The sequence below is a fragment of the Ranitomeya variabilis genome, chromosome 4, assembly GCF_051348905.1.
Source record: "Ranitomeya variabilis isolate aRanVar5 chromosome 4, aRanVar5.hap1, whole genome shotgun sequence".
NCBI classification, from domain to species: Eukaryota; Metazoa; Chordata; class Amphibia; order Anura; family Dendrobatidae; genus Ranitomeya; species Ranitomeya variabilis.
The window spans coordinates 395,351,942-395,376,032 of NC_135235.1; the positions used below are offsets into that span (position 1 = coordinate 395,351,942).

The window sequence follows — 24,091 nt, forward strand, 5'->3', positions numbered from 1 at the left end:
CTTGTTTCACCTTCATAGAGAGCACTTTTGACCGCATGTTTACGTCATAGGAAAACCTTCCAAATGCAAGCACCACACCTCAAATCAACTCCAGGCCTTTTATCTGCTTAGTTGAGAATGACATAATGAAGGGATTGCCCACACCTGTCCATGAAATAGCCTTGGAGTCAATTGTCCAATTACTTTTGGTCCCTTTAAAAGACAGGGTGGCACAGGTTAAGGAGCTGAAACTCCTAAACTCTTCATCCAATTTTAATATGGATACCCTCAAATGAAAGCTAAAAGTCTGAACTTTAACTGCATCTGAATTGTTTTGTTTAAAATTAAATTGTGGTAATGTCTATAACCAAAATGAGAAAAATGTTGTCTCTGTCCAAATATATATGGACCTAACTGTATCTATTAAGAGAAGTTTATTTATCTGTCATCTATTTCTCCCTTCCCCCATCAGTACAGCCCATGCTCGTCACATTTTTTTTGTACATTTGTATATATTGTAGAATATAAAACATACACTAAATGAAGGAACAAGACCTCTCCCCTCCTCTTACATCGTGTGTAATCCTGTCTTTGTAGATTAGGAATAGGCTCTGCTTATTTTCAGAAAGAGCGCCACTCTTGCCTATAGGTTGTACCTGGTGTTACAGTCTGACAGTTACAATATTATGCATACCTCATGTGCAAAAGTGGCATTATTCTGGAGAAAAAAAATTACCTTTTTTTCTCAGCTCAGTATGTGGGTGATAAAACCTATGTTCTCTTTAAAGGGGATGTTAATCTTGTGTGTCTTTCACTAAAATGGCAGTGATTAAATTATCTGGGCCTGCACCGATACAATAAACTACTATAGACAAATCCTCACAGGAGATTATAGCATGTTGTTAAAGGGGTTGTGCCAAGTTTGGAAGTTATCCCCCATATATAGAATAGGGAATAACTTCCCGATCTTTGACCCCCACCGTTCCCGAGAACCAGGGCTCTGAAGAGCTCTGTGAGAATGGAGCCATGGTCAATCAGGCGCACCTCTGTTCATTCTCCAAGGGATTGCCGGAGACAGCTGAGCATAGCTTTTTTGGCTGCTCTTCTGCACTCCCATTAAGAATTAATAGAGCAAGGTGTTTATGATTGAACACCACTCCAGGCACATGGAGCTCTTGCAAATCCTGGTTCTTTGCGTCCCAGTGGTCAAACCCCAGTGATTGGAAAGTTACTACCAAAGTTGGTACAATTCCTTTCATTTTTGCCATGGGAATCAAAATGGACACCCCCTTTAATTAAGTTATTCTTCATGATTTCGTCCACACAGCCATTTTCAGGTTTCAAAGAGGTATATATATATATATATATATATATATATATATATATATATATATATATATATATATATATATATGCATGCATGTACCTGGACACAGAGTACGTACACGCAGTGGTTTTTTACCCTCCAGGGAAAAAATGATTATTTTTTTAAAAGTCTGAGGATGTTTTCAGATGACGGTGGTAATTTACGGGTCTGTAATATCAGTTCATGTGTAGGAAATCATTCGCATGAACTAGCAAACTGATTCGCGTAGGTCAGTGCGCTGTCCGCGTGGGGACCCTAAATCCTGAAACTGCCTGTGTGGATGAGTGTCATGCCACCGCGGACGTAGACTAAGCTGTCCCTTTATTCTGAGCTTTGCCTTTTCTGACGTTTCCCATGCTGCAGAAGAAGATCATGATTCTGATTTGCTGTGTGATCCTCGTCATTATCGCAGCTTCCACAATCGGAGGAATCTTTGGCTGAGGTGAGGGCGCTGGGGTACAACGTTAACTATTTATGTAGATGTGTACATATTAAGTTATTTCTGATTGTCACCCCTGGGACTATGTATTATGGGGTAGCGGACGTCGTTACAGCTGCATTGCCAATACTGCAAATGGTGAAAATCTATGTTACATGGACCTTGGTTGGTTAAAGAGTTCCTTTACAGGTTAAAGAACACCTATCACCAGGTTAAAAATGGGTCGTTTTCCCTTATTTATTCCAGCTGCTCTCCTTAGTTCTGCATTTTTCTTATTTTCAAATCCGTCATACGGTTCCAAAGATATGAGCCTTTTTATTTAGTGCACATTTTATTGGTCTTTACCAAGGAAGTGTGGCAGACAAGATTGTATTTAGGTTCTGAATAGCCCCGCCCCCTTGGTAAAGAACATAAAAATTAGCACTAAATAAAAAGGACCCCATCTCTGGACCTTTATGGGGGATTTAAGCATAAACAGACAAAACTATATACTTAAGGGAGCAGTGAGAATATAATGAGAGAAAACTACTGCCCACTTTTGACCTGGTCACGGGTCTTCTTTACACCTATATATAATGGTGTTAAAGGGAATCTATCACCAAGTTATTGCTATGGAATCTCAGAGCAACATGATGTAGGGGCAGAAGCCCGGATTCCAGTGGTGGGTCACTTGCTGGACTTCTTGATGCCGCTTTGTTCGAATCCCCATTTTCGCTGCTGCAGAAGTAGGAAGCTGTGAGCAAGTTACACATCCCTGGTATCAGGGTCTCTGCCCCTACATTGCTCTCAGATTGAACCTGCTAACAGATTCCCTTTTAAGTAAAAATACTTTGCTCTTCTAAGAGCTTGAGTGGAATTACAGCTTTTTTTCTGGTCACTTCTAAAGCTGCATTTTAACTTCTACTAGTTGTTCTTTAAAGGGAACCTGACGGGTGATGCATGCTGCCCAAACCTGGAGGGACATGTTATCAAGATTAAAATGTCGGATACTGAATTTAAAGAGACCGTGCTGGATATTGATTATTAAAGAATTTGTGAAAGTATCAGTGTGTTGTGTGTTCAGTCCAGTATATGTCTCACTTAGGGCGAGTTATTATATTAAGCAGCATCAACACTATACAAAGCCATTTTTATACCGTTTCTGCCAACTTTTTGAAAAGTAGGTGGGTCTCAGTCTGACGGGTGTGGCCTTGAATTGCCCAACAAATTCAATATAAAATTTATGCCAGAAGTTGGCGTAAATTATAGCAAAAATATATTCTAGTACATGACTGGAAAACATTTCTTTCACTGTCGCACGGAACTGAAAGATGTGTCAAATTTATTAAGACCATTAATTTATTACTACATTTTGTGCATTTTACTCCAGCAGACTCTTCATCAATGTGTAAAAGACAGATTCATCTGCCTTGGATTGTTTGACATCTACTGTTCCTAGAGCCAGATTCACATGTTTTTCATGGTCCAAGTACGGACCAAAATGCGCGGACTGGCCACGGGTCTCCTGACCTGAACTCAATGTCCTAATACAGCCATGGCTGATAATGTTGACACCCTTGAAATTGTTCCAGAAAATTTAGTATTTCTCCCCAAAAAAGTATTGGAATTACATGCTTTGTTATACACGTTTATTTCCATTGGGTGTATTGGAACAACACAAAAAAAAAAACAAAGAAAAAAAAGGCAAATACGACATTTTCACAGAAAACCCCCAAAATGAGGGTAAACAACTTTGTTTCATGCATGTGATGCTTGTTAAAACCCACCTGTGGCAAGTAACAGGTGTGGGTAATACGATAATCACAACTGAAACCAGATAAAAAGGAGAGAAGTTGATTCAATCTTTGCGTAGTGTGTCTGTGTGTGCCACACTAAGAATGGAGAACAGAAAGAGAACAGTTTGAGGATTTGAGAACCAAAATTGTTGAAACATATCAACACTCTCAAGGTTACAAGTCCATCACAGGAGATCTTGATGTTCCTTTGTCCATGGTGTGCAACATAATCAAGGTTTACAACCTATGGCAATGTAGCTAATCTCCCTGGACATGGACAGCAGAGAAAAATTGATGAAAGGTGGCAATTCAGGATAGTCTGGATGGTGGATAAGTAGCCCCAATCAAGTTCCACAGAAATTCAAGCTATCCTTTAGGCTCAGGGTGCATCAGTGTCAGAGCAAACTATCCGTTGACATTTGAATGAAATGCTATGGAAGAAGACCCAGAAGGATCCCACTGCTGACACAGAGACATAAAAAATCTAGACTGCAGCTTGCCAAAAAGTACGAGTAAGCCAAAATCCTTCTGGGAAAGCATCTTGTGGACAGATGAGACCAAGATAGAGCTTTTTGGTAAAGCACATCATTCTGCTGTTTACCAAAAACTGAATGAGGTCTACAAAGAAAAGAACACAGTACCTACAAATATTTTTGGTGCCTTTACTGTGTGCAAGGCATCATGAAATCTGACGTTTACCAAAGGATTTTGGGTCACAATGTAGTGGTCAGTGACAGAAAGCTGGGTTTGCATCCTAGGTCATGGGTCTTCCAGCAGGGGTTTTGTGTGAAATTATGTTCAATTTGCCTTTGTTTTTTTTTCTGTTGTTCCAATACACACAAAGGAAATAAACGTGTATAACAAAACGTGTATTTGCTATAATATTCTGGGATAAATACTTCATGTTCTGGAACAATTTCAAGGGTGCCAACACTTTTGGCCATGACTGTATATGCCTTTTGAGCTGCAGTTTGGGTCTGGAGACCCGTGGCCTGTTCACACATCACAGTAAGGATCTGGACAGTGAAATTCAGATGTTTGAATCTCCCCTAATGTCGGTTCCTTTCTGCTAGACATTCACATATGACCAGTGCAGGAAATGTGGAGGACGTAGGCTTGAGATACTGCAATTATAATTAGATCAGTGAATGAACAAATTACACTGCTAATTAAGTAAACATTCACACATCACAGAACAATGCCAAAACAACTACACTTCACTGATATCAGTCTAGGTATGAAACATGAGTGTGTTACCTGCTTTTATGCAAATGGATAGGCAACAAAGACAACCCCCCAAAAAGTGAATAGTTTTGCAAGTGGGGCCACGGACAATTACTTTCCTCATCGTTTCTAACCATTCCTTCTACCGTTTTGTGTTTTACTAGTTTTCTTGTCACTACTAGTAGTACGAGGTGCTACCTGTAACCCATTTAGGTGGCACAGGTTGTCCAGCTTCTTCAGGATGGCACATGCCATGACAACATTTGCTTTGTCTTTCAATCTCAAAAGTATGGAGCAGATGCCAGGACAGGAGCCATCACCCTAGGAGACCTGGAGAAGAGTATCAACTATGCAGCTTAACCTATATATGCTCCTTCATGCACAGATAAATAGGAGTACTGCTAGAACCCTAGGCCTACTTGTGTGTGTTTTTGACTAATCTGTCAGAATAAATTCCAGGAGGGTGGCGTGAGGGTCTGTCGTCCTGTAGTGGGACTTGTACTTACAGCCCATCACTGTGCAACTCAATAGGCATTCGTCAGAGAACACCAGAATTGGCAGGTCAACCATTGGCACTTTATTCCCTTCACAGATGAGGGCAGATTTATACTGGGCATGTGAAAGTCTGGAGACACCATAATGAACGCTAAACTGCAACAACATTCAGCATGACCATTTGTTGATGGATCAGTGGTGGTCTCAGGAATCATATCTCTGAAGGGCTGCACAAAGCTTCCATGTAACAGACGATGTCCTGGCCAGTGCCAGGCCTTATGAGGCCAGAGAGTGTACCCATTTTTTTATGATAAAGGCACTTATGCTGTTTACATTCACCAGATCTGAAACCAATCTATAACCTCTGTGACATTTTGTATCAGAGCATCTGACACAACCAAGTAGCATCACTGACTGTCCAGGATCTCACCAATGCCCTGATCTAAGACTGGGAGGAGACCGACAAGGACGCCATACATCATCACACCATGAAAATGTCCAGAAATTATTGGGAGGAAAAGGAAGGGGGCAGATATATTCTGGGGGGCTGCAATGGAGGAGACCAGCCTATTTGTAAGAGGAGACGTTTAATTGTATCATTAATGGAACTGGTGAATAGACTGGTCTCCATCGCAGCGTCCAGAACATATCTGCCCTCTTCTTTTTCCTCCTGAAAGGTTTCTCCAACTCCTGCCAAGGAGGATGTGGAGCAAGTGGTTGGTGCAGCAGCTGATCGGGGAAAACAACCATCATACACCTCCTCCAAAAGTGTGCTTACTCAGTACAGAGATGCAGCTCCTGCCTGGTGAGGGTGGGGAGTTGATGGACAGTGCGGCAGCTGATCAGAAGAATCCTCCATTTTGTACCCTACAGCAATCTTCTGCCTGACCAGCCCAACAATTGAAGGTGAGCAATACCTTGATCTTGTCCTTATGTGGTTGCCAATTCACACAGGGAGCACTTTTCTCTCTCTTCCAGAAATGATCGGGAGTACATACAGACATGTGAGTGCCAAACACACTCAATCAAGTCATAAATTATCATGATGCTCACACAAATTAGATTAGGCTGTGTTTTTTTTTTTATTGTTTTTGTTTTTTTGGGGGGCGTTTTGGAATCCAGCTCTCTTAAGAACAAAATGTATCAGTAAAGATTTTAAACTTGAAGCTTCCATTTTATTAGAGCAGCAACCATACAACTTCTACCTGGTAAGCTCAGAACAAGGGTGACTGAGCTGTACCTATTTTAGGATATAAGAAAGAATGATTTAGTCTTTCATGGAGTCACTTAGTTTTCCTGCCATGTCAAAATCAGCTATACAGAAAGAGGTAGGACACACATACAGAAACATATTAAGATAAATGATGCCAATACTGCACAGAGAAACACTCCTTGTCCCTACAAGGACTATATCTATAGAAGCCTGTGAGCCAAATCGGTGCTAAGTGAATGATCAAAAACTGAACTTTCTGACATAGAACACAGGATTCAAACACGGCCAATGTTTCCCATGTGCGAATAAGCCGGAACAAGGGCAGAACCAGCCAAACCTTAAATAAGATGGGTCCAAAGCGGCTCTAGGTTACTAAAGTGTACACACTGCATTTCCGTATTACAATCCGAAGGTGGCAGCTTATCCTGGGGAAAAAACTATACTAAACCTTCAAGAAGCAGCGCATATGACACCATTTTCCAAGAAGCAAAGGCACTTGTAAGGACGTACCGCAGTGTAACAGTACTGCCTGGCTGGCAATTTTATTAGACAAAAAATAATCTTTAAAAAAACAAAGTAAAACAAAAGAATTTCCTTTAATTCAAACCAAAATAAGCAGGTGGAGAAAATGCTGCAAATTAAGAATGCTTAAAAATACCCCTGAAATATTGATAGTATTTTGTTACTTTATTTTTATCAATTAAGTGAAAGAACAAAAGAGCAATCAATATTTCGTGTCACCGCCCTTTGTGTCTTCAAAACAATATCAGTTCTTCTCGGTATACTCGCTCACAGTTTTTGAAGGAACTTGGCAGGGAGGTGGTTCCAAACATCTTAGAGAACTAACCACTGATCTGTGGATGTCGCTGCCATTCCACACAGATACGATGATGTTGAGATCAGAGCCATATCATCACTTCCAGATCTCAATGTTCCCTGTACGCTGAAGATGAATCACGTTGCCTATTTATGTTGATCATGGTCATGAATACATTTGAAGACAGATGCCTCCCTGATGGGAAAGTATGTGTCTGGAAAAGACCTCACTCATAGAGCACAACTATCTTGTGTCTTTCTGCTGTGCTCAGTCATGTGATATGAAACGGTCATCAACAACATCACTCTTAGTACAGTTCGTCTATCCTTCACCCAGTTTTAAGCCTCTTGGTTTCTGTTTCAGTTAATAACGAAGTTACATATGAAAATGAGGTTTGCTATCACCTGGTGCTCATACACCTGACTAGAATTCTATGAAATCCCTGACTTTGTGCAAGTATACTTCGATGAATTGATGCCATTTTTGAGGGCTAAGGGCAGTCACAAAGTATTCAAAAATATGTGAATATTTTGTTCATTCACTTTGCACTGTGCTAATTGATAAAACTAAACCATTAAAACATTTTTTAAAGCATTCTTACTTTGCACCATTTTTCCACACCTGCATAACATTTTTGTACAATATTCTATATTATTAAATCACCACTCCCTGGCCCAGCAGTGTATACAATGCGTTAAACATGGCAGGCACCACTGGATATTGGAGAAAAAAATTTATTTTAGGCTGGCATGATAATATGAGAAACTATGGCAGGGTTTTACGCAGCTTTTCTTTCTTGCTTATAACATTTCTTTAAAAAAATGCTGTGGCCCACAGAACTGGTATGGTGCGAACCATCCTCTTACACACGGTCCTTCAGCAAGAACTTGCCCCAATATCGGCCCTTGTAATGCAGGTCATAAGGACTAAGATATTTCCGACAACCCATCATGTTACGAGTCACCAGACGCTCAAAAGTCCATGGGTTCTGGTTGTTTCTCTGCCGCTCCTCCAGTTCTTCCTGCAGCTGTTTCAAGGATTCCCGGCTAACGGCCTTCGCCGGGAATGGAAGCTTCTTGGCTACTTGCGTTAGTACAGGCAAAACCTCTGCAAATTCACAGCGTCCTCCCACCTCCAAAATGAGCTGCTCTGCTTTCACTGGGGTGACATAATGGTCCACTGCACCTTTTCCACCCCCCATGCGTTGGCCAAGTCCTTTGCGGGTGATGGGTTTGTGAGGAGCTTCTATCAACCAGTTGCTGAAAGTTGTGCGGGGGTCAAATTTACGATTTAAAGTCAAACGCATCATTTCAAAGTGACCCCAATGTAAGTATCCTCCTCCCAAAGCCTGTACAAAAATAAAAAACAGACCACAATCAACACAATTGTTAACAATAAGTATCCAGGTTATTAGCAGATGATAGTGTGTCCGGAGGTCACCGTGAAGACCTAGTATGAGAGCTTTAAGATTCACAATAGAGGAGTACAAATCAATGATGTCATGTGGACCACATGAAACAGCTATTGCCGTATTTTTCAGACTATAAAGACGCACCTAGGTCTTAGAGACAGAAATAAGAAAAAAAAAATTGAAGCAAAAAAATGTGGTCAATTCTGTAGTTAATATCCCCCAACCGGGCGTGCACGGCCCCCCCTCATCCCCAGCCGGGCGTGCACCCCACCCCCATCTTGGCGTGCACGGCCCCCCTCATCCCCTGCCTGGTAGGCACGGTCACCCTCATCTCTAGCCTGGTATGCAGGACCCCCATCTCCGTGTCCTGGTATGATTGGCCCTATCCTTTTATGCATGACCTCCATCAGAAAAACGTAAAAAAACCAAAACCATAAACCATTATACTTACCGGCCTGTGCTCCCTCGCAGCGTCTTGTTCAGATGCTAGCAGATGATTTATGCTTGTAAGCAGCGCATGGCAGGGACATCATGCACTGCTTACAAGCCGAGGACAGCTGCCGGAGTAGTCACTGCTCCCCAAGCCGAGACTATGTGCATAGAGAGCAGTGAGTATTCATTGCTCTTTAATAGCGAGCACAGTGTTAGCCGCAGCTGCAGGGCGTTCACCTGTGTCGCTACTAAAGGGAATGACTATTCATTGCATTCCACGACTATGGGAGTGGAGAGCAGTGAATATTCATTGCCTTAAGTAGAAGGCACACGCAAAAGCCCGGCAGCTTCAGGAAGCCAGCGGCTGTGGCTAACAGCGTGTCCACTATTAAAAATAAATGAATATTCACTGCCCTAAATTGCCCATGGGTGTGGAATGCAGTGAATATTCGGTTCTCTTTAGTAGCGGGCACAGGAGTTAGCCGCAGCAGACAGCTCCTGCCTCCGGTGACCCGCTACTCTGCCGCTCCCCCACCACAGCCAAACAGGTACTCAAATTTTCCTCCACATTTTTGGAGGAAGAAAAGTGTGTTTTACAGTCAGAAAAAATACAATATTTATGGATTTATTACAAAACGCTAAGATTCAGCCACAGCAAGATCAGACCTACAGTTTACATTTATTTTTTTTTTATATCAGGGTTTGGCTGTATTCACAATACAGGGTATTCCTATACTGAAGCCTCAACTTTGCACCATCAGGAACCCGTGGTCAGTATGAAGAGATCTGCAAGTAAGACAAGAAGGTGTCAACCGGTCTAATGACTCGAAGTCCTGTACCGGTATATAGGTTCTTCCCAGCCTGCTGGTGCATTGTACTGAGTGGCTACTCAGAAGAGCCCACTGGGCTGGTCTTGGACTATTCAGGGGCACAGAAGTCAAGAGTTTTGTCAGCATCCAGGACCTTCCATAAAGAAGTAACACTTGCCCACATCCCGTAACAGCTACCGACATATAGTATGAAATACACACTGCTTATCAATTGAAGTCTCATGGACAAGTGAGAAGGCGGATGACGGACAGATCTTGGTCACACGATCCTCTGTCAACCCCTTTAAACAAGGAACACAGGGCAGAGCAATAATTCATGTTACCAACATAAGAGCTGGTCATAGATTAGGATTATTCATTACTTTGCAATACAGATAAGATTTTCTCACCAAAATGCCATACTGTCCTTCATTGAACTCCCTCCCCACCAAGGCTGGACCACGAATGTCCTTTAAACTCCTTGGAACCTTCACGACTTTAACAACATCTGGGACTTTATTCATAAAGCGCAGTTTGGGTCGTTCCTTCATACTGATGCCTGAGAAGATGGAAACAAGCAAGTCTGTGAATTACTACATCTGTCATGTGTGTATTTATATGGAGAGCGCCTCTACTCCACACAGGGACTGAACCGCATCAATGAATTGGCTCGGATCACTGCTGCATAACACAGCTGGCACCGGCCATGTATAGAGCAGGCTCAGGCCGGCGTCACACTCAGCGTATGTAAATACGGTCCGTTTATTACGGCCGTAATACGCAAAAATGTTCCCAAAATAGTGATCCGTATGTCATCCGTAGGCAGGGTGTGTCAGCGTATTAGCGTATTTTGCGCATGGCCTCCTCCGTATGTAATCCGTATGGCATCCGTACTGCGATATTTTCTCGCAGGCTTGCAAAACTGACATCTAATGGATTTATGTGCTCAAATGTTCGTTAAAACATATATAAAGTATATATATATATATATATTTCTGTATTTATATTTAATTCAGCGCGATATATGTGAAAAGCCGGTAATTCAATTGCCGGCTTTTCATTTCTCCTTCCCAAACCCGACATGATATGAGACATGGTTTACATACAGTAAACCATCTCATATCCCTTTTTTTTTTGCAGATTCCACACTACTAATGTTAGTAGTGTGTATGTGCAAAATGTGGGCACTCTAGCTTGTAAAATAAAGGGTTAAATGGCGGGAAAAATTGGCGTGGGCTCCCGCGCAATTTTCTCCACCAGAGTGGTAAAGCCAGTGACTGAGGGCAGATATTAATAGCCTAGAGAGGGTCCATGGTTATTGGCCCCCCATGGCTACAAACATCTGCCCCCAGCCACCCCAGAAAAGGCACATCTGGAAGATGCGCCTATTCTGGCACTTGGCCACTCTCTTCCCATTCCCGTGTAGTGGTGGGATATGGGGTAATGAAGGGTTAATGTCACCTTGCTATTGTAAGGTGACATTAAGCCAGATTAATAATGGAGAGGCGTCAATTATGACACCTATCCATTATTAATCCAATAGTACGAAATGGTTAATAAAACACACACACATTTTTAACAAGTATTTTAATGAAATAAAGACACAGGGTGTTGTAATATTTTATTATACTGGTAATCCACCTGATGACCCTCGTCCTGTAAGAAAGGAAAAATAAAAAAAACAACAATATCTCATACCTTCCGACGCTCAGGTCAAGTCCCACGAAGTAAATCCATCTGAAGGGGTTAAATCATTTTACAGCCAGGAGCTGTGCTAAAGCAGTGCTCGTGGCTGTAAAACCCCCGGGAATGAATGGATTGCAGGGGAATGACCTGTAGTTACCTTGAGTCGCGGTGATGCGCCCTCTGCTGGATGTCCTCATGAACTGGAGCCTGATAAAAGTTCCCACGCTGGAGTTCATATGAGGACATCCATGTGTGTGTGTTTTATTAACCATTTCGTACTATTGGATTAATAATGGATAGGTGTCATAATTGACGCCTCTCCATTATTAATCTGGCTTAATGTCACCTTACAATAGCAAGGTGACATTAACCCTTCATTACCCCATATCCCACCACTACACGGGAGTGGGAAGAGAGTGGCCAAGTGCCAGAATAGGCGCATCTTCCAGATGTGCCTTTTCTGGGGTGGCTGGGGGCAGATGTTTGTAGCCAGGGGGGGCCAATAACCATGGACCCTCTCTAGGCTATTAATATCTGCCCTCAGTCACTGGCTTTACCACTCTGGCTGAGAAAATTGCGTGGGAGCCCACGCCAATTTTTTCCGCGATTTAACCCTTTATTTTACAAGCTACAGAGCCCAAATTTTGCACATACACACTACTAACATTAGTAGTGTGGAATATGCAAAAAAAAAAAAAAAGGGATATGAGATGGTTTACTGTATGTAAACCATGTCTCATATCATGTCGGGTTTGGGAAGGAGAAATGAAAAGCCGGCAATTGAATTACCGGCTTTTCTATAGAACACCGCTGTGTATTTCTCGCACGTCACACTGCTGGTCCGTGTGTAACCCGTATTTTTCTCACCCCCATAGACTTTCATTGGCGATTTTTTTTGCGCAATACGGTGACAAACGCAGCATGCTGCGATTTTGTACGGCCGTAGAAGACCGTATTATTATTATTTATTATTATAGCTCCATTTTTTCCATGGCGCTTTACATGTGAGGAGGGGTGTACATAATAAAAACAAGTACAATAATCTTGAACAATACAAGTCATAACTGGTACAGGAGGAGAGAGGACCCTGCCCGTGAAGGTTCACAATCTACAAGGGATGGGTGAGAATACAGTAGGCGAGGATAGAGCTGGTCCTGCAGTGGTTTGGTCGATCGGTGGTTACTGCAGGTTGTAGGCTTGTCGGAAGAGGTGGGTCTTCAGGTTCTTTTTGAAGGTTTCGATGGTAGGCGAGAGTCTGATATGTTGTGGTAGAGGGTTCCAGAGTAGGGGGAATGCACGAGAGAAATCTTGTATGCGATTGTGGGATGAGGAGATTAGAGGGGAGTAGAGAAGGAGATCTTGTGAGGATCGGAGGTTGCGTGCAGGAAAGTACCGGGAGACGAGGTCACAGATGTATGGAGGAGACAGGTTGTGGATGGCTTTGTACGTCATGGTTAGGCTTTTGTGCTGGAGTCTCTGGGTATTGGGGAGCCAGTGAAGGGATTGACAGAGGGGAGAGGCCGGGGAATAGCGGGGGGACAGGTGGATTAGTCGGGCAGCAGAGTTTAGAATAGATTGGAGGGGTGCGAGAGTGTTAGAGGGGAGGCCACAGAGCAGGAGGTTACAGTAGTCGAGGTGGGAGATGATGAGGGCATGGACTAGGGTTTTTGCAGATTCTTGGTTTAGGAATGTACGGATCCGTGAAATATTTTTGAGTTGGAGGCGGCAGGAAGTGGAAAGGGTTTGGATATGTGGTTTGAAGGAGAGATCAGTGTCAAGGATTACCCCAAGACAGCGGGCTTGTGGGACTGGGGAGAGTGGGGAGCCGTTTACTGTAATGGATAGGTTCGTTGGGGAGGTCGTGTGAGATGGGGGAAAGACGATGAATTCTGTTTTGTCCATGTTAAGTTTTAGAAATCTAGCGGAGAAGAAGGATGAAATAGCGGATAGACATTGAGGGATTCTGGTTAGAAGGGAGGTGATATCTGGTCCAGAGATGTAGATCTGTGTGTCGTCAGCATAGAGATGATACTGAAAGCAGTGAGATTCTATGAGCTGTCCCAGGCCAAAGGTGTAAATGGAGAGGAGCAGGGGCCCTAGAACTGAACCTTGCGGGACTCCGACAGATAGGGGGCGAGGTGAGGAGGTGGTGTGTGAGTGGGAGACGCTGAATGTCCGGTCAGTTAGGTATGACGAGATCCATGATAGGGCCAAGTCTGTGATGCCAAGGGATGAGAGGGTCTGCAGTAACAGGGAATGGTCCACTGTGTCAAAGGCAGAGGACAGGTCCAGGAGGAGGATAGAGTAGTGCCGCTTGCTCTTGGCGGTTAATAGGTCATTGGTGACCTTAGTTAGGGCAGTTTCAGTGGAGTGGTGTGACCGGATAATATGGATCCGTAAAATACGGCTGATAGGAGCTGGGCCATAGAGAATCATTGGGCCGTGTGTTATGCGTATTTTACGGGTGTATTTTCTGCGCTCATACATCCGTAAAACTCGCCAGTGTGATGCCGGCCTCAGCTTCAGACAGTCCTTATTACAATGTACTCACTGCGAAAGTCTGGGGGAGGCTCATAGGAGCGGAGTCCAGCCGTACCAGTCTTATATGGACTCGACACACAACCTGTAGAGGGAGAAGGAAACAACACAGGATCAATTAGTACAACACAAAAGATACACATACTGCACAAATCACTAGTCAGCCACAGAAATGTGTGATCAGTAACACAAAATGGGGGGCCCTCAAGAGAAAGTACATTAAAGGGATAGTGGTGCCGAAGCCTACCCTGCCCACGACCTGTGGGAGCAGCCGATGTGGCCCACCCTTGTATTACACAATACCGGCCACATTAGGCCTTCTTCTCCACACTGGTGTTTTAAACATGACGCTGTCTACTCCGCCGCACCACAGATACTGATATTAGTGCCTGTCTGATAGGGCCCCCAACTCAAGATGAAGGGGGCCTACCACTGCATTACTAACAATCACACAATTGGTATGAGGATCTATGGCAACATATGTTTATCACACACCTAACCTGCTGCAGAACCTCATTGACTATTGAAAGAAGAAACTTCCGGTCACGTCACCAGTGTCTGGTATAAGATTAGTCTCAGATCTGGGCTCTGTGACAGAATCACAAACAGGGATGGATCATTGTATGCAGCCCGAACGTCGCAATAGCAGGAACCCACAGCCGGCGCTGACGTGATCTGGGAGAGGAGCTATACGGACAAGACTGTGCAACGCTGCCCACAACCGGCTGTGACCCGCCATATGCCCATAGCTTCTTCCCTGTATTGTGTGTGGCTTTCCAGAAGTGCCCGGCAGTGCCCCGTGTTGTGTAGCTACTCAGAAATGTTTGTCAGTGCCCCGTGATATATGGTGATATATGTGGCTGTTCAGCAGTGCCCGCCAGTGCCCCGTGATATATGTGGCTAATCAGAAGCACCCACGGGTGCCCCATACTGTGTGGCTATTCAAAAGTGCCCGCCTGTGCTCCATGCTATCTTGTGGCTAATCAGAAGTGCCCGCCTGTGCTCCATGCTATCTTGTGGCTAATCAGAAGTGCCCGCCTGTGCTCCATGCTATCTGTGGCTAATCAGAAGTGCCCGCCAGCGCCCAATGCTATATGTGGCTAATCAGGAGTGCCCGCCTGTGCTCCATGCTATATGTGGCTAATCAGAAGTGCCCACCGGCGCCCCGTGATATATGTGGCTAATCAGGAGTGCCCGCCTGTGCTCCATGCTATATGTGGCTAATCAGGAGTGCCCACCTGTGCTCCATGCTATATGTGGCTAATCAGGAGTGCCCGCCTGTGCTCCATGCTATATGTGGCTAATCAGGAGTGCCCGCCTGTGCTCCATGCTATATGTGGCTAATCAGGAGTGCCCGCCTGTGCTCCATGCTATATGTGGCTAATCAGGAGTGCCCGCCTGTGCTCCATGCTATATGTGGCTAATCAGGAGTGCCCGCCTGTGCTCCATGCTATATGTGGCTAATCAGGAGTGCCCGCCTGTGCTCCATACTATATGTGGCTAATCAGGAGTGCCCGCCTGTGCTCCATGCTATATGTGGCTAATCAGGAGTGCCCGCCTGTGCTCCATACTATATGTGGCTAATCAGGAGTGCCCGCCTGTGCTCCATGCTATATGTGGCTAATCAGGAGTGCCCGCCTGTGCTCCATACTATATGTGGCTAATCAGGAGTGCCCGCCTGTGCTCCATACTATATGTGGCTAATCAGGAGTGCCCGCCTGTGCTCCATGCTATATGTGGCTAATCAGGAGTGCCCGCCTGTGCTCCATACTATATGTGGCTAATCAGGAGTGCCCGCCTGTGCTCCATACTATATGTGGCTAATCAGGAGTGCCCGCCTGTGCTCCATGCTATATGTGGCTAATCAGGAGTGCCCGCCTGTGCTCCATACTATATGTGGCTAATCAGGAGTGCCCGCCTGTGCTCCATGCTATATGTGGCTAATCAGGAGTGCCCGCCTGTGCTCCATACTATATGTGGCTAATCAGGAGTGCCCGCCTGTGCTCCATACTATATGTGGCTAATCAGGAGTGCCCGCCTGTGCTCCATGCTATATGTGGCTAATCAGGAGTGCCCGCCTGTGCTCCATGCTATATGTGGCTGCTGGGCTTATCCTGGACTTCTGTGGCATAGAGGGGCACAGAGTTTGTCAGCTTTCACACCCTCATACTTCCCTGACTCTTGTCCATACCCTTTGAGAACTACTAACAATCTAAGAAACACACAGCACACCATTAGTCACAGCTCATATTTCTTCCTTTATATAGAGATGTAAAATGCCCCCTAACCCTAAGTTCATATAATGTGCTATTAGCATTATTATACCAAGGCAGGATATACCACACAGACCATATACCACATACCATGCCACACAATGTGACGTCCCATACACAGGCGCCATTATGTAAGAGCTCCGCTATATACCGACGTTACATCTGTCTCCGAGAAAATGGCCGCCAGAGGAGCTAGGGCAGCGTTCTGGGGACACGCAGCACGGCACAGGTAGGCCTCTAGTGACAAAACAGCTTTACCGGCGGCCGCGTATATCCTCATGTACAAGGCTGAAAATGCACGGGGTGAAATGCATGTACCCGTGATACCCACCTGTCAGCAGGAGGCGACAGTGCCCGGCCATCCGGCTCCAGAGAGACAGCGCCATAGTCGGTCAGTCAGGGAGCTGAGAGGAAACGGCACTCTAGTCACAAGCACGCCGCCATCTTCACCAGGATGTGACGTCACGGAGCGGTACTTCGATCAAGGTCACCTCATCCATTGCACAACGCTGCCACCTACTGGTGAACCAAACATTTGCAGTTATATCCAATGTAATCTGCACAACACTGCCACCTACTGGTGAGCAGCACATCAGCAAGTATATGCAATGTAATCCTTACAACGTTGTCACCCAGGGCAAGGACGATGGGGAGGGTAGACAGCTGCATAAGACTCTACTTCTTAACTTACTGGCAGGTTAAAAAAAAATCACTGGCAGTGTTGTGCAGGTGGTCACCTGGCACCTTCCTCCGGCCGCTGGCATTCAGCACACAGATGGCCAGGGTGCAGTCACAGGTGAGCAGGCCGCAGCGACTGTCATTCCCTCTTTGCACTCAATTGAATTTGCATCTTTAATAGTGATAAGCGCGTGTACTCGTTGCTCGGGTTTTCCCAAGCACGCTCGGGTGGTCTCCAAGTATTTATTACTGCTCGGAGATTTCGTTTTCACCGCCGCAGCTGCATGATTTACAGCTACTTGCCAGGCTGAGTACATGTGAGGGTTGTCTGGTTGCTAGGGAATCCCCACATGTACTCAGGCTGTCTATCAGCTGTAAATTATTCAGCTGCATCAACAAAAACTAAATCTCTGAGCACTAACAAATACTCGGAGATCACCCGAGCGTGCTCGAGAAAACCCGAGCAACAAGTACACTCGCTCATCACTAATCTTTAACCTACAGACAATATTGATGTGAGCGCTAATCAGATCCTAACGCCAGCCGGACACAGGCTACTGGTGGCGTGCAGCGGCACCATGCAGGGAACGTCAGGCGGTGCGATGGCATCACTACATAGCGCCACCCAGTGCCCACTGCTAGTCATGATACAAGATGAGATGGAGGCTGCGGTGGTCAGGGAGCCTGGATTAGATGAGTATAAGGGTTTTTTTTAATAAAATGTCTTATATTATTTGGCCTTTGTATGGGTGGCTGTGGGAACATCATATTACGTGGGGGACATTATAAGGGGCTGTGGGGACACCATATTATATGGGGAGCGGTAGGGGAGCATTATACTGAGGGCTGTAATGAGCATATTGTATAGGAAGCTATTGGAGACCTTATATTGGGGGCTGTGGTGACCATACTGTATTGTGGGCTGTTAGGGGCCATATATTGGGGTCTGAGCGGACCACACTGAATTGGGACTGTTAGGGATCTTTTATTGAGGGGTGTGGTGATAATACTGTATTGGAGGTTGTTGGGGATCTTATATCGGGGGCTATGGTGACCATAATGTATGTGGGGCTGCACGGGACATTAAATTGGGGCTATGAAGACCATAACGTATGCAGGGCGGTGGTGGACATCATAATGTATAGGTGACTGTGGGGGCCATAATACTGTATGGGGAGTGTGGGGGCCATCACACTGTGTGGGTGGCTGTGAGCATCGTACTGCATAGAATCAGCTGTGGTGGACATCATACTGTGTATTGGGGGCTGTGGTGAATAGTATACTGTATTGGGGCAGTGGGTGACATTATACTGTGTATAAGGGGTTGTGGGGGCCATTATATTGTATGGGGGATTGTGTGGTCCATATTACTATATATGGGGCTGTGGTGGGCATTATACTGAATGGAGACAGTGGGGACTATAGTGCTACAGGGGGGGCTGTGTTCCTGAGTTCAATCCCACTAACAACAACATCTGCAAAGAGTTTGTACAGTATGTTCTCCCCATGTTTGCGTGGGTTTCCTCCGGGTTCTTCAGTTTCTTCCCACTCTCCAAAGACATACTGATAGGGAATCTAGATTGTCAGTCCCATTGAGGACAGCAATAAAAATGTATATAAAGTGCTGCAAGATAGGATAGTGCTATATATACAAAGCATAATAATAAATTTGTGGTACTGCCTGGGTCTCATCAGTACAGTGGTTACTGTATAGCTGGCTGGTAACAACAACTCCCAGTATCTCCTTACCATTGTTAAGAACATACCGGGAGTTGTAGGCTCATGTGATATAATTGTATCTGTGGCTGACCTGACATTACAATTGATCGATGTGCTTTGTTCTTGTAGTTACTTATGGTGGTTCTGAATACTCCACCAGAACCACCAACAGTACAGGAATACATCACCAGAATGATCATCAGTACATGAATATGTGACCCAAACCACAATCAGTACAGGAATTCTGGAAAACAACCTCCATCAGTTTTGTCACAAGCTGTATTTGTCATATGATGAACTCAAGTGCCATCAGATGTTTCCCTTTATAATGGGGTCTGTTTGGTTTTCATTAGACTATTAATAAAATACCAGAGTCTGTGATTAAAACCAAATGGCTCCCATTATAGTTCAGCTATATTAGACTCCCTAACTGTCCTTCCTTGAGTTTGACATTTAAAATATAGGATGTCAAGAATGAATATTGCTATTATCTAAATGGTCCACAAACAATGAGCGATTCCAATATCTAGCTGAAAAATTGCACCCCCATTAAACCTCACCCCAAAAGTACTCCACTCTTACTTTTTTCTGGTCTTATTGGTGAAAAGGGAGACCATTCTAGTGGATGTGGTCGTCAGAGCTTGCTACCCGATGCATCTGGAGGGGATGCCTTTTGGGTCCTGTTAACCTTCTGAACCATTCCTTTGCTTGGAGGGTGCCATTGGCCTCATCTGCCTAGGGCACCAAAATACCCTGTCCTGACCCCAATGCCACAAACTGGTGAACAGAACAGACACCAATAGAAACAATTGGTCATGGTACAAAAAGTATATCTAGTCAGTGACGCTCTATTAATGATGTAGTACACCATCTAATGCTGCAGCGAACTAAGGTTCTGCAAGAAAAAGAAAAAACAATGTGTGATGAACTATAAAATGAGTAAATATTTATCAAATACAAATGTTAAATATACAAAGATGTTTATTAGTCCAGAAAAAGAAAAACAATAATCTGAAGCCAGTAGATAGCACTCCACCACAAAGGAAAGGAATTTGCACTGCTCAAAAAAATAAAGGGAACACTTAAACAACAGAATATAACTCCAAGTAAATGAAACTTCTGTGAATTCAAACTGTCCACTTAGGGAGGAACACTGTTTGACAATCAATTTCACATGCTGTTGTGCAAATGGAATAGACAACAGATGGAAATTATTGGCAATTATCAAGACACACTCAATAAAGGAGTGGTTCTGCAGGTGGGGACCACAGACCACATCTCAGTACCAATGCTTTCTGGCTGATGTTTTGGTCACTTTTGAATGTTGGTTGTGCTTTCACACTCGTGGTAGCATGAGACGGACTCTACAACCCACACAAGTGGCTCAGATAGTGCAGCTCATCCAGGATGGCACATCAATGCAAGCTGTGGCAACAAGGCTTGCTGTGTCTGTCAGCGTAGTGTCCGTCACCGCTTGCCATTGATAGCAGGTCCCATATGTGTGATAGCACTTACCAATATGCACATGACTGGGAAGTAGTGTTTATTGTATTTATCTGTGTCCTGTTTTCTCCTGGATCGCTGTTTTGATGTACTTAGGATACAGTTGCTAGTTGTCTTTAATTAACTATTTATTACTTCATGGTACATTTTTATGTATGTGATTTTTTGAAATAAAATTTAACCTTTTGTGAACCCATATTGGCCAGTTTTGACTCTCGGTTCTCCTTAATATTATTATCTGCATTAAGAGTCGCCATAGTTATGTGATATTTACAACTGACGCTTCATTTTGCCCGTAGTGTCTGTCAACGTAATGTCCAGAGGCTGGAGGTGCTACCAGGAGACAGGCCAGTACACCAGGAGACATGGACTGCGCCGTAGGAGGGCAACAACCCAGCAGCAGGGCCGCTACCTCAGCCTTTCTGCAAGGAGCAACAGGAGGAGCACTGCCAGAGCCCTGCAAAATGACCTCCAGCAGGCCACAAATGTGTATGTGTCTGCACAAACTGTTAGAAACCGACTCCACAAGGATGGTCTGAGTGCCTAACGTCCACAGATGGGGGTTGTGCTCCCAGCCCAACACCTTGCAGGGCGCTAGGCATTTGCCACAGAACACTAGGATTGGCAAATTCACCACTGGCGCCCTGTGCCCTTCACAGATGAAAGCAGGTTCACACTGAGCACATGTGACAGACATGACAGAGTCTGGAGACGCCGTGGAGAGCGATCTGCTGCCTGCAACATCCTTCAGCATGACCGGTTTGGCAGTGGGTCAGTAATGGTGTGGGGTGGCATTTCTCGCCAGAGGTAGCCTGACTGCCATTAGGTACCGAGATTAGATCCTCAGACCCCTTGTGAGACCATATGCTGGTGCGGTTGGCCCTGGGTTCCTCCTAATGCAGGACAATGCCAGACCTCATGTGGCTGGAGTGTGTCAGCAGTTCCTGCACGATGTAGGCATTGAAGCTATGGACTGGCCCGCCCGTTCCCCAGACCTGAATCCGATTGAACACATCTGGGACATCATGTCTCGCACCATCCACTAACGTCACGTTGCACCACAGACTGTCCAGGAGTTGGCGGATGCTTTAGTCTGGGAGGAGATACCTCAGGAGACCATCCGCCGCCTCATCAGGAGCATACCCAGGTGTTGTAGGGAGGTCATACAGGCACGTGGAGGCCACTAACACTACTGAACATCGTTTCCTTGTCATGAGGCATTTCCACTGAAGTTGGATCAGCCTGTAACTTCATTTTCCACTTTGACTTTCAGCATCATTCCAATTCCTGAACTCCGTGGGATATTAGTTGTGATTTACATTGATCATTTTTAGATTTTACTGTTCTCAACACATTCTACTATGTAATGAATAAAGATTTACAACTGGAATATTTCATTCAGTGATATCTAGGATGTGGGATTTTAGTGTTCCCTTTATTTTTTTGAGCAGTGTATAATGCAATACTAATATTGAATCTAAGGGGTAAGGTTTCTCCTTGTGGAGAGTGACATACCAGCTCTGGATTTTCAAGGTAAGGAGGCTTATTCGCCGTGCAATGCTCCTCTGGGAAATAGCTACTTCCAACTGGGTGGCGCTATAGAGTTAAGTCCTCTTTGAAGAGGCAATTTGCATATAAAATTTCCCGGAGGAGCATTGTACGGCGAATAAGCCTCCATACCTTGAAAAGCCAGAGCTGTTATGTCACTCTCCACAAGAGAAACCTTATCCGTTAGACCCCAGTCCAGAGCCTCTCACCTAGCCAAATCAGTTCTCATGCTTTACACTGACAAGGGTCAACAGCCCCAAACACCGTGTCTTGAGATACTGATTTGGCTTTTATTCTAAGTCATATTGCAAGACTTGTTAAAGAGTTGATTGTGACCTGTAGGATCGCTACTTCCAACAGGTGGCGCTATAGAGTTCAAGTCCTCTTTTCTCTGAAGTGGCAATTTGCATAATAGTGAATCAGCAGTTATATCCAATGCCCAGAAGCCATCAGCAGTTATAGCTATGTAATCTGTACAACACTGCCACCTACTGGTGGATATAACATTAGCAGCTATACATAATGTAATCTGTACAACACTGCCACCTACTGTTAGGGTTGGCAGATTGCACTAAATAAAATCTAATATATAAAGCTGAATGTGTGTATGTGTGTATGTCCGGGATTGGCATCTGCACCGTCGCAGCTACATCCACAAAATTTTGCACAGTCACACGTCTGGACCCCGTGAGCGTCATAGGCTATCTTGTGAGGCAAAATTTTAACCCCGCGCGTTCCAATTCACCAAACAATTTTGCCCCTATCTACATAATGGGGAAAAAGTGAAAGGAAAAGTGTTGGAGGCAAATTGACAGCCAGGAGGAGATGGCATACAGGTATCTATATATATATAATTGTCTAAGGGGTACTTCTGTCTTTCTGTCGGCAACTTCCGTCACGGAAATCCTGCGTCGCTGATTGGTCGTGCAAGCTGCCTGTCATGGCTGCCGCGACCAATCAGCGACGGCCACAGTCCGATTAGTCCCTCCCTACTCCCCTGCAGTCAGTGCCCGGCGCCCGCTCCATACTCCCCACAGTCAGTGCCCGGTGCCCGCTCCATACTCCCCGCAGTCAGTGCCCGGCACCCGCTCCTTTGTCCCCACAGTCAGTGCCGGGCGCCCGCTCCATACTCCCCGCAGTCAGTGCCCGGCACCCGCTCCATACTCCCCTCACTGCTCACACAGGGTTAATCCCAGCGGTAACGTACCGCGCTATGCCGCGGGTAACGTTACCGCTGCTATTAACACTGTGTGTCCCCAACTTTTTACTATTGATGCTGCCTATGCGGCATCAATAGTAAAAAAAATCTAATGTTAAAAATAATTTTTTTAAAAAACCTGCTATACTCACCCTCCGTAGTGCGACGATGCGCTTGCGCCTTCCGCCAGCTTCCGGTCCCAGAGATGCATTGCAAAATTACCCAGAAGACTTAGCGGTCTCGCGAGACCGCTAAGTCTTCTGGGTAATTTCGCAATGCATGATGGGAACGGAAGATGGCAGCAGCCGCGTGCACATCGCCAGAGCGCCGTTGGATCCCAGGGGGTGAGTATGTAACTATTTTTTATTTTAATTATTTTTTTTTAACAGGGATATGGTGCCCACACTGCTAAATACTGCTTGGGCTGCGTTATATACTACATGGCTGCTATATACTACGTGGGCAGTACTATATACTACATGGCTGCTATATACTACGTGGACAGTACTATATACAGTACTACATGGCTGCTATATACTATGTGGGCAGTACTATATACTACATGGCTGCTATATAGTACGTGGGCAGTACTATATACTACATGGCTGTTATATACTACATGGGCAGTGTTAGATACTGCGTGGGCTGCGTTATATACTACATGGCTGCTATATACTATGTGGCCAGTGTACATACTGTGTGACCTGTGCTTTGTACTGTGTGGGCTGTGCTATATATTGCGTGGCCTGTGTTATATACTACGTCGCCTGTGTTATATACTACGTGGCTGCTATATACTGCGTGGCCTGTGTTATATAGTACGTGGGCTGTGTTATATACTGTTTGGGCTGTGTTATATATTGTATGGCCTGTATTAACGCATCGGGTATTCTACAATATGTATGTATATAGCAGCCACATACTATATAGCAAAGGCCACGTACTATTTGTCTGCTATATACTACATGGCTCCTATATACTATGTGGC

General features: G+C 44.8%; 2 protein-coding genes across 3 annotated transcripts in view; one reads left to right on the forward strand and one right to left on the reverse strand.

Moving 5' to 3' along the window:
• STX3 (syntaxin 3) overlaps positions 1-2,827 on the forward strand; it is a 108,235-nt gene extending 105,408 nt beyond the window's left edge. Inside the window, exons 10-11 of one of the 2 annotated variants that reach the window (XM_077250941.1) lie at positions 1,709-1,787; positions 2,705-2,827. In XM_077250941.1, coding sequence (XP_077107056.1) covers positions 1,709-1,786 — 78 coding nt within the window. In that variant the 3' untranslated portion in view covers position 1,787; positions 2,705-2,827. Of the gene's footprint in view, positions 1-1,708 lie in introns of both variants that reach the window. The other variant, XM_077250940.1, reaches the window with a different exon arrangement.
• A 5,201-nt stretch (positions 2,828-8,028) lies between these two features.
• MRPL16 (mitochondrial ribosomal protein L16) lies at positions 8,029-17,033 on the reverse strand. The gene is made up of 4 exons (XM_077250943.1): positions 16,789-17,033; positions 14,198-14,269; positions 10,371-10,519; positions 8,029-8,656 (listed from the first exon to the last, which is right to left on the reverse strand). Exons 1-4 carry the CDS (start codon positions 16,841-16,843, stop codon positions 8,171-8,173), a joined length of 762 nt encoding a protein of 253 aa, XP_077107058.1. The 5' UTR covers positions 16,844-17,033; the 3' UTR covers positions 8,029-8,170.
• Positions 17,034-24,091: the final 7,058 nt, after the last annotated feature.